General features: G+C 36.7%; 1 protein-coding gene across 1 annotated transcript; it reads right to left on the bottom strand.

Moving 5' to 3' along the window:
- Positions 1 to 4,548: 4,548 nt before the first annotated feature.
- LOC128365234 (flavin reductase (NADPH)-like) lies at positions 4,549 to 11,806 on the bottom strand. Its single transcript, XM_053325895.1, has 5 exons — positions 11,747 to 11,806; positions 9,467 to 9,695; positions 7,824 to 8,025; positions 6,416 to 6,580; positions 4,549 to 5,350 (listed from the first exon to the last, which is right to left on the bottom strand). The coding sequence occupies exons 2-5, from the start codon at positions 9,599 to 9,601 to the stop codon at positions 5,205 to 5,207; spliced, it is 648 nt and encodes a 215-aa protein (XP_053181870.1). The 5' UTR covers positions 9,602 to 9,695; positions 11,747 to 11,806; the 3' UTR covers positions 4,549 to 5,204.
- Between the last annotated feature and the right edge of the window lie 1,663 nt (positions 11,807 to 13,469).

Genomic DNA, 13,469 nt, shown 5'->3' with positions numbered 1-13,469 from the left:
CTAATTAAAAAATACTTATGAATATATTATATTCCATTTCTGCCAGGTCTGCTCTGCTAGATGCCGCTAAATTCTACAGACTGCACCTTTAAAATAACTTTCCATATTTAACTCAGTGGATTATGATGATCATTATTCCTTGAAGTCCAACATATTCAGATTACTTTTGTTTTTGTCCTACCAACAGCATAAAACCCAAATAGGTTGACTTTGGTATGATGGAAAGCAGAATATTAGCAAATATTCACATCTGAGAAGCTGATATTAGTGAATTTTGGGCACTTTTGCTTTAAAGAAAATTAAATTCAGTTTCCAATCAGTTTCAATCCATTAATCATCTAATCATTTCAGCTTTAGACTACTAACGGCACTTTTCCACTATACAGTTCTAGCACTACTTTTTGTAATGGAAAAGGTCGTTCCTGGAACCGTACCGAGTCGAGTCGAGCCAAGTATTAGTGGAACGGTATAGTGGAAAAGCGCCATAACATGTATAGTGGGGGTCAAGAGGTCAACCTTTGCCCCGGGGGCCTTGTAGGAATTTGATCTGGACCTGACGGTGGCTTCAAATATATTCAGGAGGAACTTTACTGATTGTGGGATTTAAATGAAGAAGTGAGTCCTAGTTTCTTTTTGTACTGAACAAATGATGATGATGAATCCTGCTGATTTAAACAGACAACAGAAAATACATATACATGTTTTATACCTTTACCTTTATACCAACGTATCCTGGTGGAGATACAACTCATAAAATCCAAAATATTTTTTAATTATTTGTGGAAATGTTTACTTAGGAGCAAATGAGATGCCAAGTAACATTTAAAAGTAAACAAAAAGTTAATTCATTAATTTTCCACTCCTGCCTGTTTAAGGGTTCATATGAACAGCTAAGTTTGCTAACCCTAACCCAAAAGCCTGAAAAAGAAGGATTATTTATTATTATTTACTCTGAGGTCTCCAATACTTTATAATAAATGCTTTGTTAATGATTTATGACTCTAGTTTTGGACTTTACTTGTAGTTTGCATGCAGCACTCCGCCTTCTACTTGTATGAATTTGTGATTTCTTGTTGGCTTCACTGATAAAGTTGGCGTCATCTGATCTTGGCCACATCACTGCAGATGTTAATGAGGTTTTTTGCATTTCTGTGCTGTTTTCTAACTGTGTGAGAAACATCTAGATAAAACCCCTTTTATGCACCAAAACATGTCAGATTGCATTCTTGGACGACTGGTTGTGTTGCTTCTCATTTCAGGTCAGGTTTGCAGATGAACTTACAAAAACCTTTGGTGCAAGAAATACCTCAGTTCAACCAGAGGTAATGAGATCTTATCTAAACACCTTAACCATCAGAATAATTTGACTATTTAAGCTGTTTCTGCTCTTACTGTACACCATACCTGTACAGCAGGCTCCACTGCACCAAATTCCATTGACAGAATCTGATTTTCTTTTAACTGATAGAAAAGAGAAACAGATCTTAAGTCATTTTCTCTGACCGGAGGTAAACTGTAGATCTTTATCATTGATGTTCGACAACATTTGTGGGAATCTTCTGCTGTGTTTAAAAGCAACAACTTCCTCAGGTAGAGAAAGTAAAATGTTACTTTTAACAAAAAAAGGAAGTGAGATTAATCACGTGGCATCTCTCTGCCTCGCCAGATAAAGGTCGGGTATGTGTGGAACCTGCAAGAGAGATTTTGTGGACAGAGTTGAAGTGACACATTTGACCATCATCTTGAATGTAAATAAGTTCATTTACTCCAGTTATGTAATAATTCCCTCCATGAACAAAAAGTTGTCTCAGGATCATCTGCTGAGGACTGTTTATCCCTAACTCTCCCGTCATTGCAGATCCAGCCACCCTCTTTCTTGCAATCACCTCATTCTTCTCACCTGAGCTTTCCTGCCCACATCTTGCCACTCCCTGCCCCTGAAATCCACTTAATTCCCCTCACCTGAGCTTCCCCGCCCAGATATTTCCAATCCTTGCCCTGTTGTAACCTCGTTCCCCTCACCTGAGCTTCCCCACCCTCTTCCACAGCTGGCCCTCATCATCCTCATCAGCCTCCCTCCCTGTCTACATGTCCTGATCTCAGCCTGAGATAGAGGTTTATTTTGGGCCTCTCTCTTTTAGTTTAGTTACCTTCTTTAGTTTGAAGCCTGGTTTATTTATTTAAATTGTGGTTTAACTCTTGGAATTAAAAATGTGTATCAGCTGCACAATGTAGCAGTCTTCACTGCTACATCATTAAAAGAAATCATCATAACTATCTTATTAAAACTCTTCACTATTAATTCAACAAAATTCAATGTCAATAGATACGGGTCAAATTCAAAAAGTATAACATTTTCAAATTTTGTTATTTTTGTGCATTTTGGGCACTTTAGGAAAAGTCATTAAAGTCATTAAATGTCAAATTTTGTTTTTTGTCTCTGAATTTGTGCTTTTGGGCCTCGCACCTTCTGAATACAGTACATTACATTATAAACTCTCTCTGTGCTCTGAAGGATTAATCATGTTTTTCTGACAGACTAAAAATAAGTACAAATTTGAGTAATTTATATTTTTTACTTTTTACTACTTTAAGCTCTTACACTACAATTCAGAGGGAGACAACACACTCAGAATTCAGAATAAATCTTTATAGTGCAAAGATAAAACATTAATACTAGGATATAAATAAATGAATAAAAAAACATACATACCAAGCACACACCTCACATACAACATGTCATTCAAGTTATTGCACAATCACCAGATTATTATCAGACACATTTTTTCAAGCCTTAATTGCATTCAGCGACACTATAGCTGTTGGGTAAAATCTTGAAAGTGTTTGTCCTGCATTTTATTGACCTGTATCTTGTGCCAGAGGGCAGCAGTTCAAAGAATTCATGTCCAGGGTGTGATGGGTCCCTGTGATGGGTCCCTGAGGATGTTTTGAGCTTTTTTAAGGTACCTTGCACTGTACAGTTCATCTAGGGAGGGGAGCGAGCAGCCAATGATCTTCTTGGCGGTGGTGATGACCCTGTGGAGTGTTTTCCTTTGTGTTGTTGTGCAGCCGACATACCACACACACATGCAGTATGTCAACACACTCTCTATTTAGCAGCGCGAGAATGACACAAGCAGTTTTTGTGACACATGGTTCTTTCTGAGGAGTCTCAGAAAGTAAAGTCTCTACTGTGCCTTCTTAACTCCACTACATTTATTTCATATTTTAGTTTCTTGTTTCTGTTTCTATTCTGTCCAACCTATCAACATTCATGAAGGATGCAAAGTATGACGAACACCATTCAATATAAAGCACTTCAGTAGACCTGCACCACCCAAACTATGCCCTCAGTAATAAACATAAAGTAGAATTAACATCTTTCTGGAAATGTCAACAAAAACTGAAGCTTTATAAGCTTCATAAAAGTAGAATTTACAGCTGAGTTGTTACATTGGATTACATTAGATTGTACATACCTCGTAAAGTGTCCGATGAGCATATGACAGACTATAAAACAAAGAAAACACCTGGTTAAAGATTAAATATTTGTTTTCCAAAATATTTGGCTCGTGACCTCTCACAAGGAAACAGTGTTGTGGCTCCTTGAAATGTTTTGATGCTTCTAAACTTCTCACATTGCTTCATTTAAATAATTGTTTGAGGCCCTCAGAGATAATATTTCACAAGAAGTTTAAAGAGTAGAACAAACCCTGAATACAAATAAATATAATACTTTTATACTTTATTTATTATATGTACTGGGTGGTGGACAGACTGAAAGACAGTCAGACACACACAATACATGTTATGAAATGAGTACTTTTAATATCTTCAGTAAATTTTGCAAATACTCTGTTAACAGCTCAGCAGACAGGTTGCCTTCAGACACTAACTCGACTTATAAAGAACACTTTAAATGTTTCCCCTAAACTTCTCAAATAACACTTAGCAGCTGTCAGCATTAGCAAATTCCACCAATCAGGTTTTCACCTAAACTTCTTTCTCATGCTTCTCAACTTTCCACATCTGGAGATGCACGTTTTTATTGCTGCAGCTGATTTGTGCATTAGCATATTAAAGTATTTCAGCACCTAATGGCTTTTCTATCACACATACAAATTAGGGCTGCAACTGACAATTATTATCTTCAAATGTCTTGTTTTGTCTGATCAACAGTAAAAAAAATAATAATAAAGATACTCAGTTTACAGTCATAAAGACCAAAGAGACCAGAAAATATTCACATTTAAGAAGCTGGAATCAGAAAATGTGGACATTAAAAAAACAACTATGAATCAATTATCAAAATAGAGTGTTTAATGGTTGTAGTACAATTGTATGTAAAAGCACACAGTATGGTTAAGTTGCTGTTATATTACTGAATAAGACAACATCGCCCTCATGTGGCTGAAATTATAAATTACAGTCACATGTGTGGCTCCTTACAGCAGAAACATACATAAATGGCTCATTTATTGATGAAACATTCAAAGACAAAAGCATTAAAACAGTAAATAAAGACATTCATCAGACTGATTAAGGCTGCTGTGAAGCTCACTGTGAAGGTGAGGAAGAGACTGTACATTTTGTTAAAGGGTCAGTTCACCCAAATTACAACCAAATATATTTTCTCACTTATTTCTAGTAAAGTTTTTTTGTTGTTTTTTTTTGGTCCAGGTTTTGACACACTGAGATTTGACACAGGGACTCACACTAAAATGATTTGTGGTGCTCTTCAATAATGCTCTAAAACTTCATAATGAACTCTTCTTACAGTATGTTGAAGAGACTAACCTGACATATCATCACCTTGTACTCATTATCAAAGCTTTTTTTAAATTTACACATTTGGCAAACACAGAAAATCATTCACTCTGAGTCGTGTTTCTGCTCACCTGAAAACATTCAATATTCATTCACTTTACGTCTCTGCCCTCCAGATAAACATCAGGCTATTCACTTGCTAAATGCTCCAATATGTTCACCAGTTAGATGTTAGCTGTAATTATTAAATGCATTCAATCAAAATGTTACATTCACCTCAAGGGTATTTTGGCTGGAGGCAAACTTTACAGAAATCAATACTTAAAACCAGGACAACTTAAACCAAACCTATCTGCACCAAGTAAGAAAAAGTGTTTTATGTAGCCTAATTTGGGTGAAGCAACCCTTCAATAATGCCAACACCAGCTTCTTCTTTCTCATTTGGTAGTCACGGCAACAGCACTCTTCACCCAGGCGTTGGTATTGAGCAGAGAGAGCATGAAGCGAGCCACGTCTCCTCTTGCCACTGAGCTGCCGCTGCTGTCGGGCACAAAATATCCTTCATGTGTCATAAACTCCTGAGCTGTAAACAACAAAAGAGTCAGAGTCAAAAACTCCACCAGTCGACCCGTCATTTTCATTTTTCCCTTAAGGCAGAGAAAAGCAGCGGAAAGGAACTAAATGCATTTACTCAACTACTTTAGTTAAAGTATTTCTATTCATGTTACCTTATACTTACACTCTACATTTCAGAAGGAAATATTGTACTTTTCTAATCCACTACATTTATTTGACACTGATACTTTTCAGATGAAGTTTTGACACAATGGTTTCATTTCAATTTATGTTCAAATGATCCAATATTTCAGCAAAAATCAAAGATTAGAGATAAAGTCCAAAAACTGAAAACAGATTTGTGTATCAGAACTTCAGAACTATCCCTCTCCCATTAATCATCTCATGACCCCTCAGATTTATATGATGACCCTGTGGAGGGGACCCGGCCCTTAGGTTGGGAACCACTGTACTAAACTAGCTAACTGTATATAAAGTAGTGTAAACTAGCTACAACAGTAACATGCTGCTCTAACACTGATACTCCACTATTAATAATCTAATGTCGTCATTTATAATAATATCAGTCAGAGGAACCAAACCACTATTTTTACTGTAATACTGCATACTACATCACTTATAATACTTTTACTTACGTAGGATTTTTCATGCAGGGCTTTTAATGTATGTATTAATTGTAATGGAGTATTTTTACATTGCTGTATTGTTACTTTTACTTAATTAAAGGATCTGAATATTTCTTCCAGCACTGGTGAAAGGCACACAGCAGTATGACTGAAAACCTCAGGAAAAGGAATGAGATGTATAATAATAAAATAAAAAAGAGCCCCATTCATTCTCACAAACACTGCATTAAGTAGTCAGAGCACATGCTAATCAGCTTGCACTATGACAAAATGGGTCCTGAGGCAGGAAGTCTCTGTAAAGTCTTGACTGAATGAAGTCCTGCTGTTCTTCTTCATGTTCTCACAGTCACACTGTCTGCCGTCTGAGCTCCTTAAATAAAAATGTGGTTCCTGAATCTGTGTACAGGTTTCTGCCCCCTGCTGGTCACTGTCAGTCTGCTTTTTACCTGAGGCGGGCAGGTTCTTGAGACCAGGTGGGCGAACCACGGTCCAGTTGATATCGTCGGACTTCTGCAGAAACTGCTCCATCTCGAACATGTTGGTGAGGATGCTGCGGATCATCGGCAGCAGGAGGAACCGGATGAGGTACGGCGACTGAGTTCCAGAGTTAGCTACGAACAGAGAGAAACAACACGGTGAAATTAGAAGATCACATGTCAGATTTACACTTTTTTAAGGGATTAAGACTACAGTGACAGTTGTAGCCTTCATCAGGGTCACAAGACAACGTGCTAAAGAGTCAATCAAAACTTTTTATTAAACTAACTTGTTAAGTTTTAGTTTAGCTTTTTAGAGATGTTCACTGCTTGCTTGGATTTGTTTGATTTATTTATTTATTTTTAGCAGATCCTGATGACCTTTTTTAGACTTTTTAAACCCTCTTTTTTAATGACTTTTAAAGAGAGAAAGAACATCAAGGACATAAATCAAATCAACACTATATGACATTTTAAACACGATTTTAAATACAGGATAATTATAAATAGATTAATAAACTAACACATACCAGCGCATACACAATGGGAAACTGGGATGTGTGTTTCTGATGCATATTTACATATTCATAGTCTGAAGCATCATATAATCCATTTTGTCCAGTTTTCAACATATCAGTCTCAGAATTGATGCAGTTTCAAGCTCAAATTGTTACTTTAAAACCGTCATCAGGAGCTTATAAAGCTCCTTTTTTTGTAGAGTAATTTTACTGGTTTATGTTTTAATATCAATGTATAATATCAATCTGCTGGTTTCAAAAGATAAATTCATCATCAGTTGAGTTGTGAAAGTTCAGTCCACTTTCTAGTCCACCTACTCCCAGACTACAGTCTTCATCAGTGCATGGAGTTTGCTCCATTGCCATGGAGATGGATCAGGTAGGTTGCATAATGACAATAAAACCATCTCCATGACGACTAAGTATACTCAATCTGCTGATAAAGACAATTTAGTGCTGTAGAAAGCTCCAGGAAAGTAAATGAATGCAAGTTTTGGTGTCAGAGCCTCAAACACAAGCCTCTCTCTCGATGTTTGAACCAATATTTAAGAGTCAGAAAATGTAGTGGCATCAAATTCTGTGATGAAAGCTTCAATAGACGACAATAAGATTCTGCAAGGAGGCAAAATGTTCACAAATTAGCTGAATCGGTGGCTTTAAATTTTAACTGAAAGCCACAAACTCACACCTGTCCTGTGGAGGTTGTTTAAGGTAACTCTGAGAAGCTTAAATAGGAGCAGTTTGTGCACCATGAGATTTAATTACAGTACAAACATCCTAAATTGTAATATGAACATTAAAAGGTGGATTATTTTCATTATCAAATCATAAGAGGCCTCACACACACGCTCTCGACTTACGCTCAGTGTACCAGGACGTCATGGTGATGATCCTGCTGACCCGGGCCTGCCGCATGGCGTTGACCATTGCACTCATGGAGAGGGTGTAACCCGTCACCGCGGAGAAGAAGGATGTTGGGAAGCCGAGGCAGGACATGACGACATCCTGTCCTTTAAAATGAGACTTCAGGCTTTCCTCTGAGAAAATGTCACCTTCCACGACCTGTCAGCGGAGACGGGAACACAAGTGATGGAGCGATGACTTCAGTGTGTGCTTCTTTTTTTTCATTTATTTTGAGATTACTTCCAAATTAAAGCATTTTCTATTGATTTACGGCTGAGGATCAAGTGATTTATTTTAGCAAATTATATTAGACAAAGATCTTCCACACGTATTGCAGTATTAAAGGATAAGGATGATGATATTCTGTATTTTTTGTATTGTCAGCAAATCCCACGAATAGACTAAAACCAAGAGTGTTTTGGTCCATCTCTCAATACTTTCTGTCTTCTCACCCTGGTCTGTGGTAATAAAGCCCACTGGCAGCAGCTGAATCGATAGCGTCACTTTTATAAATGGCTCAGTTATTTCCTGAAACAGCTGGACGCTATAGTAAAGATACTCAAACAGAGGTCATTGTCATCTACGGATTAAAGGATGATTTCACAATATTTGCAAAGTCTGTCTTCAACAACAGTCAGGAGCCCAAATTCCTTGATGTAATCATTCATTAAAAGTTGATGTGAAGCTTACATGAGGCTTCAGCAGTCTGAGTTAGTCATATCAAGTAGATATCTGCCACATTTACAGTTTGTGTTTCCCTGTTGAGCTGTGATGGAAGTATAGTAACAAAAAGAAGGACTTTGACACTAAAATGTAATGTTGAAAGATATCTACTTGATTTGACTCATTTGGATGACTGAAGTTTTATGTTAGCTTCAGATAAACTTTTAAAGTAATTTTTCACACAGAAGGAGGACTGGATGTGGCTCTAATGGTAAGTATGAACAGGAGGAATGATTACAGCAAGAAAAACATGTTTTAATGTTCATTTGAGCTCCTGGCTGTTTGAAAAATTGCGAACTTGTCTTTTAACACACATATTTGTTGTTCTGGTGAGTGTTTACAGCAGTAGGAGGTTTTAAGTAGGATCACATCTAAATAAACTACAGAGCTGTGATTCATCATAATGAAGTTAGTGCAACAGTTCGACTCTGATATGATTTAAATAGCTTTTGGATGACGGTGGAAGTCTGTTGCAAGGAGGAGGAAAAAACATCAGGTGATATTTGTTAGCAAGATAAATTAATTGTTGATCTTTTCATTGGATTTGTTGCCGGTAAGAAAAATACAGACACACAACAGGTTTATATTTGCAGTGTTGAAGTTGAGTAGTGTTATCTGTACCACTGTGAGCACAAAAACACCCAGATGTCAAACCTAAACACACCCAGATGTCAAACCTAATCAAGAACATTTGACTTCTGTCAAACAGCACTTATGGTTTCCCCTCATGTAACCCTCCGTTTACTTCTTTTAAGGCACAATAAAATTTATCATGTGATGTAATGTTGACTGTGTGGACTGTGAACTGTGAATCCAACACGCAGCGAGAAGCAGTTATAAAGGCATGCAGCACAAATTGACCTAAATATGTAATTACCCTGAGATTGTCATGATGCACGGCAAGTTTCCCCGGGTTCCTGACGATGGCAGTGACCGTGTGACCCTGCTGTAGCGCCTGGTTGACCAGATACTGTCCAGTCTGCCCAGTGGCTCCCAGCACAGCGATCTTCATCCTCAAGACTCTGACACACAGTGATCAGTCGGGGCTGCGACGAACGACGTGTACCACAGTAGTCTGACCTCTAGCTGCAGGGAGGTTCCCTTCCCTGTTTCACAAGCAGAAAACATGATTATCATGGTCCAATAAAAAAAGATTTCTTCTGGGAATTTAAGGACATTTTGGTCATCTGACATATTGTGTAGGATAAATGCAGAAATAAAACTTAAAATACTGGATTATTGCTGCAACTAAAACTTTATTAAACTCATTATTATTATTGTAAACACAGATATTAGTATCATGAAAAAAGGTTTTAAATACTGAATAAAATGTATTATTGATTAATCAATTTATAAATATTTTGATTAATTGATTAGTTTAGTCTATAAAATAGTGAAATGGTGTCATGTAAAAGGTCCCAGAGCCCAAAGGTGTCGTCTTCAAATCACTTTTAAAAAATCTAATAAACGGTTCAAAACATGAACGATAATTAATTTTCAATGATATTAAACAGAAAATGTGTCAGACAAACTTTAATACTTCTGATGTCAGTGAGAGGAATCTTGTGCTCAGGATCGTAACAGCCCACTAATAAAAGATTAAAAACCTTCATTTAATCGAGACAAGACAACAAACAACACACTAGTTTTTTGAACCGGACAGAATTGATTATTTCTGATGACGAAGAGTTTTGATTTGATGTTCTCCGAATCTCAGTTCAGTCCTGTTAAAGATCATTCAGACGATGTAGTTCTTCGTAGACAGATAGATGAATATTCGTCTGATAGATTCATTATTTAAATTAAACTGATATTTTTAAGGATAACTTTTTGTACTTTGAGTATTTCACTTAAAAACAAATGACTTAAATTGATTAATCCCATCTTTTCAAAATGATCCTGTAGATGAAAACTTGTGGACCCAGTAAATGGTACTCAAACGTAAATGTTCTATTTTTAACAATAACTATGACAGAGAACTTCCTGTGACCCTGGATCACACCGAGGGTCAAAGGTCATTTCATGCTCTGCTTCTTCTGCTCTCGTGCTAAAACTCACAAAAGTGCCAGTTCCTAGAAAAATTAAGGAAAACATGTGTTACGTAACGTTTGATAGGATCAAGAATTTTGTGTTTGACTGCAGTTTTAATGACTCCCCGAGGTGCAGCCTGTCCTGAAAAATCATTCAAATTAATCTAGAAGCGCTTTGTTTGAACCGTGAAGCCGAGCTGAGGGTCACGCACACATTAACGACACTTGAAATGGCTCAGCATCGAGGAATAAGAGGCAAAGCTGCTCATAGTGCAGTGTAATTTGAATTTAAATGTATTTTTGTTATATTAAATACGGTATACGTAGTACTGTATAAAAAACTAAATAAATATAATCACTGGTCTGTGGTTCAACAGTGTGTACCTGAAGTATAAGTCTGAAATAAGTCTTAAATCTTAAAACATGTTTAATATGAGTGAAAATGTTCATCATTTCTCAAACCGACACAGAAAGTAACAGCATTCTTTTTGAGATATCACACGGACTGATTCACCAAGAAATCACAACATTTATAGCCAGACAGATGCTTTTAAAGGACAGTTTCACATTTTTTGAAGTCTGTCTTAAAACAACAGTAAGAGGCCCAAATAACACACTGAGACACAGGTTTTCCTGGCTGTACTCAATCCTCGTGTTCATACTGACTATTAGAAGATGTCTTCATAATGCACTTAAAATGGGGCAAAAATGTAAAAGCCTCCTTCTGTGCAAAAATGTAGTTAAAAGCTCATTTAAAAGTAATATATAACTTTAAACAAAGTTACAGTCTTTTTAGTCCCGAAATCCCTCTTTTTGTTACTATACTGCCACCGCAGCTCAACATGGAAACACAAAGAGAGAATTTGATGGTAAAAAAAGACTTTAAATGTGTCAGATATCCACTTAATATGACTAACACAGACTGCTGAAGACTCATATAACCTTCAGATGTACTTTTAAACATAGTTTTGCACAAAATAACTGTGTTTACATGTTGTGGATTTTGTCACCCATCACATAAATTGAAAGCACATTTGAAGGGGATCTTTGAACAGACAGTATGAACCTCTTCTAGTGTTCATATGAGCACATGAATGTTGTTTTAGGGCATTAAAAGACTGCCACACTCTTAGGGGAGAACAGGGTTGGTTGTCACATTCATCAGATCTCGGTCCCTAGAGGGCGCTGTTAAAAAGTTTTGGCACTGAAAGTTTCAGAATTTAGGTGAGATGTTACTTCAGAGGTCATTTATGGAGTAAACTGACATTGAGGTGAGAGGATGTTCAGTGTTTATCATGTGAAAATATAAATATCCAACTCTTCAGTGTTTCTGTTCTGGGCTTTTACACAATGAGTTTATAATGAAACAATCATTACCATTAAAAAAGTATGAAGAGAGAGTGATAGTTCGGTAGGTTTTTTTCCCTAGCTAAAACATGTGGTAACAACTTTGCTTTGCTAGTAGCAAAAAATCCCAGCTGCGGATGTTTGTCAAATTCTCTTTGGGGTTGGTTGTCACATGATGGCATATATACATACATAGTGTGATATATTGAGTTCTTTCTTTCTTTTAAGATAGCAAAATGAGCAGGAATTTTGTCAGGAAAACAAACAAAGAGCCAGACTCCTCCAGATGTGATGCCCAGAGCAGTCAGGGAGGTGAAAACACAAAATATTGTTATATAAGAACAAAAAATGCACTTATAGGCATAATTTGTCCTGTTTATGTTCTCTTGGTGCAGAAGATGTGTTAGGTTGTTGTATTTCAATGGTAAAGACCAAAAAAGTCAAAGGGTCCAGGCTTTAAATATGTTTTTTTAAGCTGTAAAGTCGGCTATTTTAACATGGGGCTCAATGGGAAATTGCTCACTTCTGGGTCCAGCCCCCAGAGGCCGCGGGGGGAACTGCAGCTTTTTGAACGCGGAAGTGGTCCTCACTCGGAGAACCCACAACTCCCCCCTTGATTTCAATGCAACTAAAAATGTTAAATATATTTTTAAGACTGTCTACATTTTTTTTAATTTTTCTCCATTAAAGTAACACAGGGACAACCAACTCCAGGATGTGGACAGGCAGCTCATATCTTACACAGAATCAGCTGAAGGAGAGTAAGACCACTCTATTACTACCTGACACTTTAGACTTTCATTACAAATTAAAAGGGAATCTATTCAGTAAGAAGTTTATGAGGAATTCAAAGGAAAGTAAAAAAAAAAAAAAAAAAAAGTGTGACTACCAACCCTGTTCTCCCCTACATTATTTGGGAACATTTTAAGGTGTCTCCTGTTCTTGCAGACGTTTGGATCTACTGTCCGCTTTTAGGATATTTCAGTGACAGAATAAAGACATAGCTACTCTGGAATATAATAAAAACTAAAACATCATGACATTGCACATTACATGCTGTTATTGGATCGGTTGTGTTACATTTGATTTCGAGCAAACGGAAACACTGATGTCTCGCGTTAAAACAGGGTGACGTAAACCAAATATTTAGTAAAACATTTCATTTTGGGGTTTTAGGCTTTTACCTCCTAAAGATACGAGTGGTATTTTAGTGTCAGTAGTAAATTAACTAATATTAAGAGATATGAAACAGTGAAACAGTGAACATTAGATAACTCACCTTGGCATTTGTCAACATGCAGAGGGAAGCGCGTTCAAGGGCGACGTTAAGAAACGTTTTCTAATATCACAAGTTACTACATTTAATATGTGTTTAAAACTAATTTAGTAGCTTTATTAATAAGCAGAATGCAGTGTCATGAAAAAAGGTTTTAAATATTGAATAAAATGTAGGCTATTGTTGATTAATCAATTTATAAATGTTTTGATTAATTGATTAGTTTA

This window comes from Scomber japonicus, chromosome 9, assembly GCF_027409825.1.
Source record: "Scomber japonicus isolate fScoJap1 chromosome 9, fScoJap1.pri, whole genome shotgun sequence".
Classification (NCBI taxonomy): Eukaryota; Metazoa; Chordata; class Actinopteri; order Scombriformes; family Scombridae; genus Scomber; species Scomber japonicus.
Note: the sequence above shows the minus strand (reverse complement) of the source record. Positions and strands in the feature narration are given on the sequence as shown.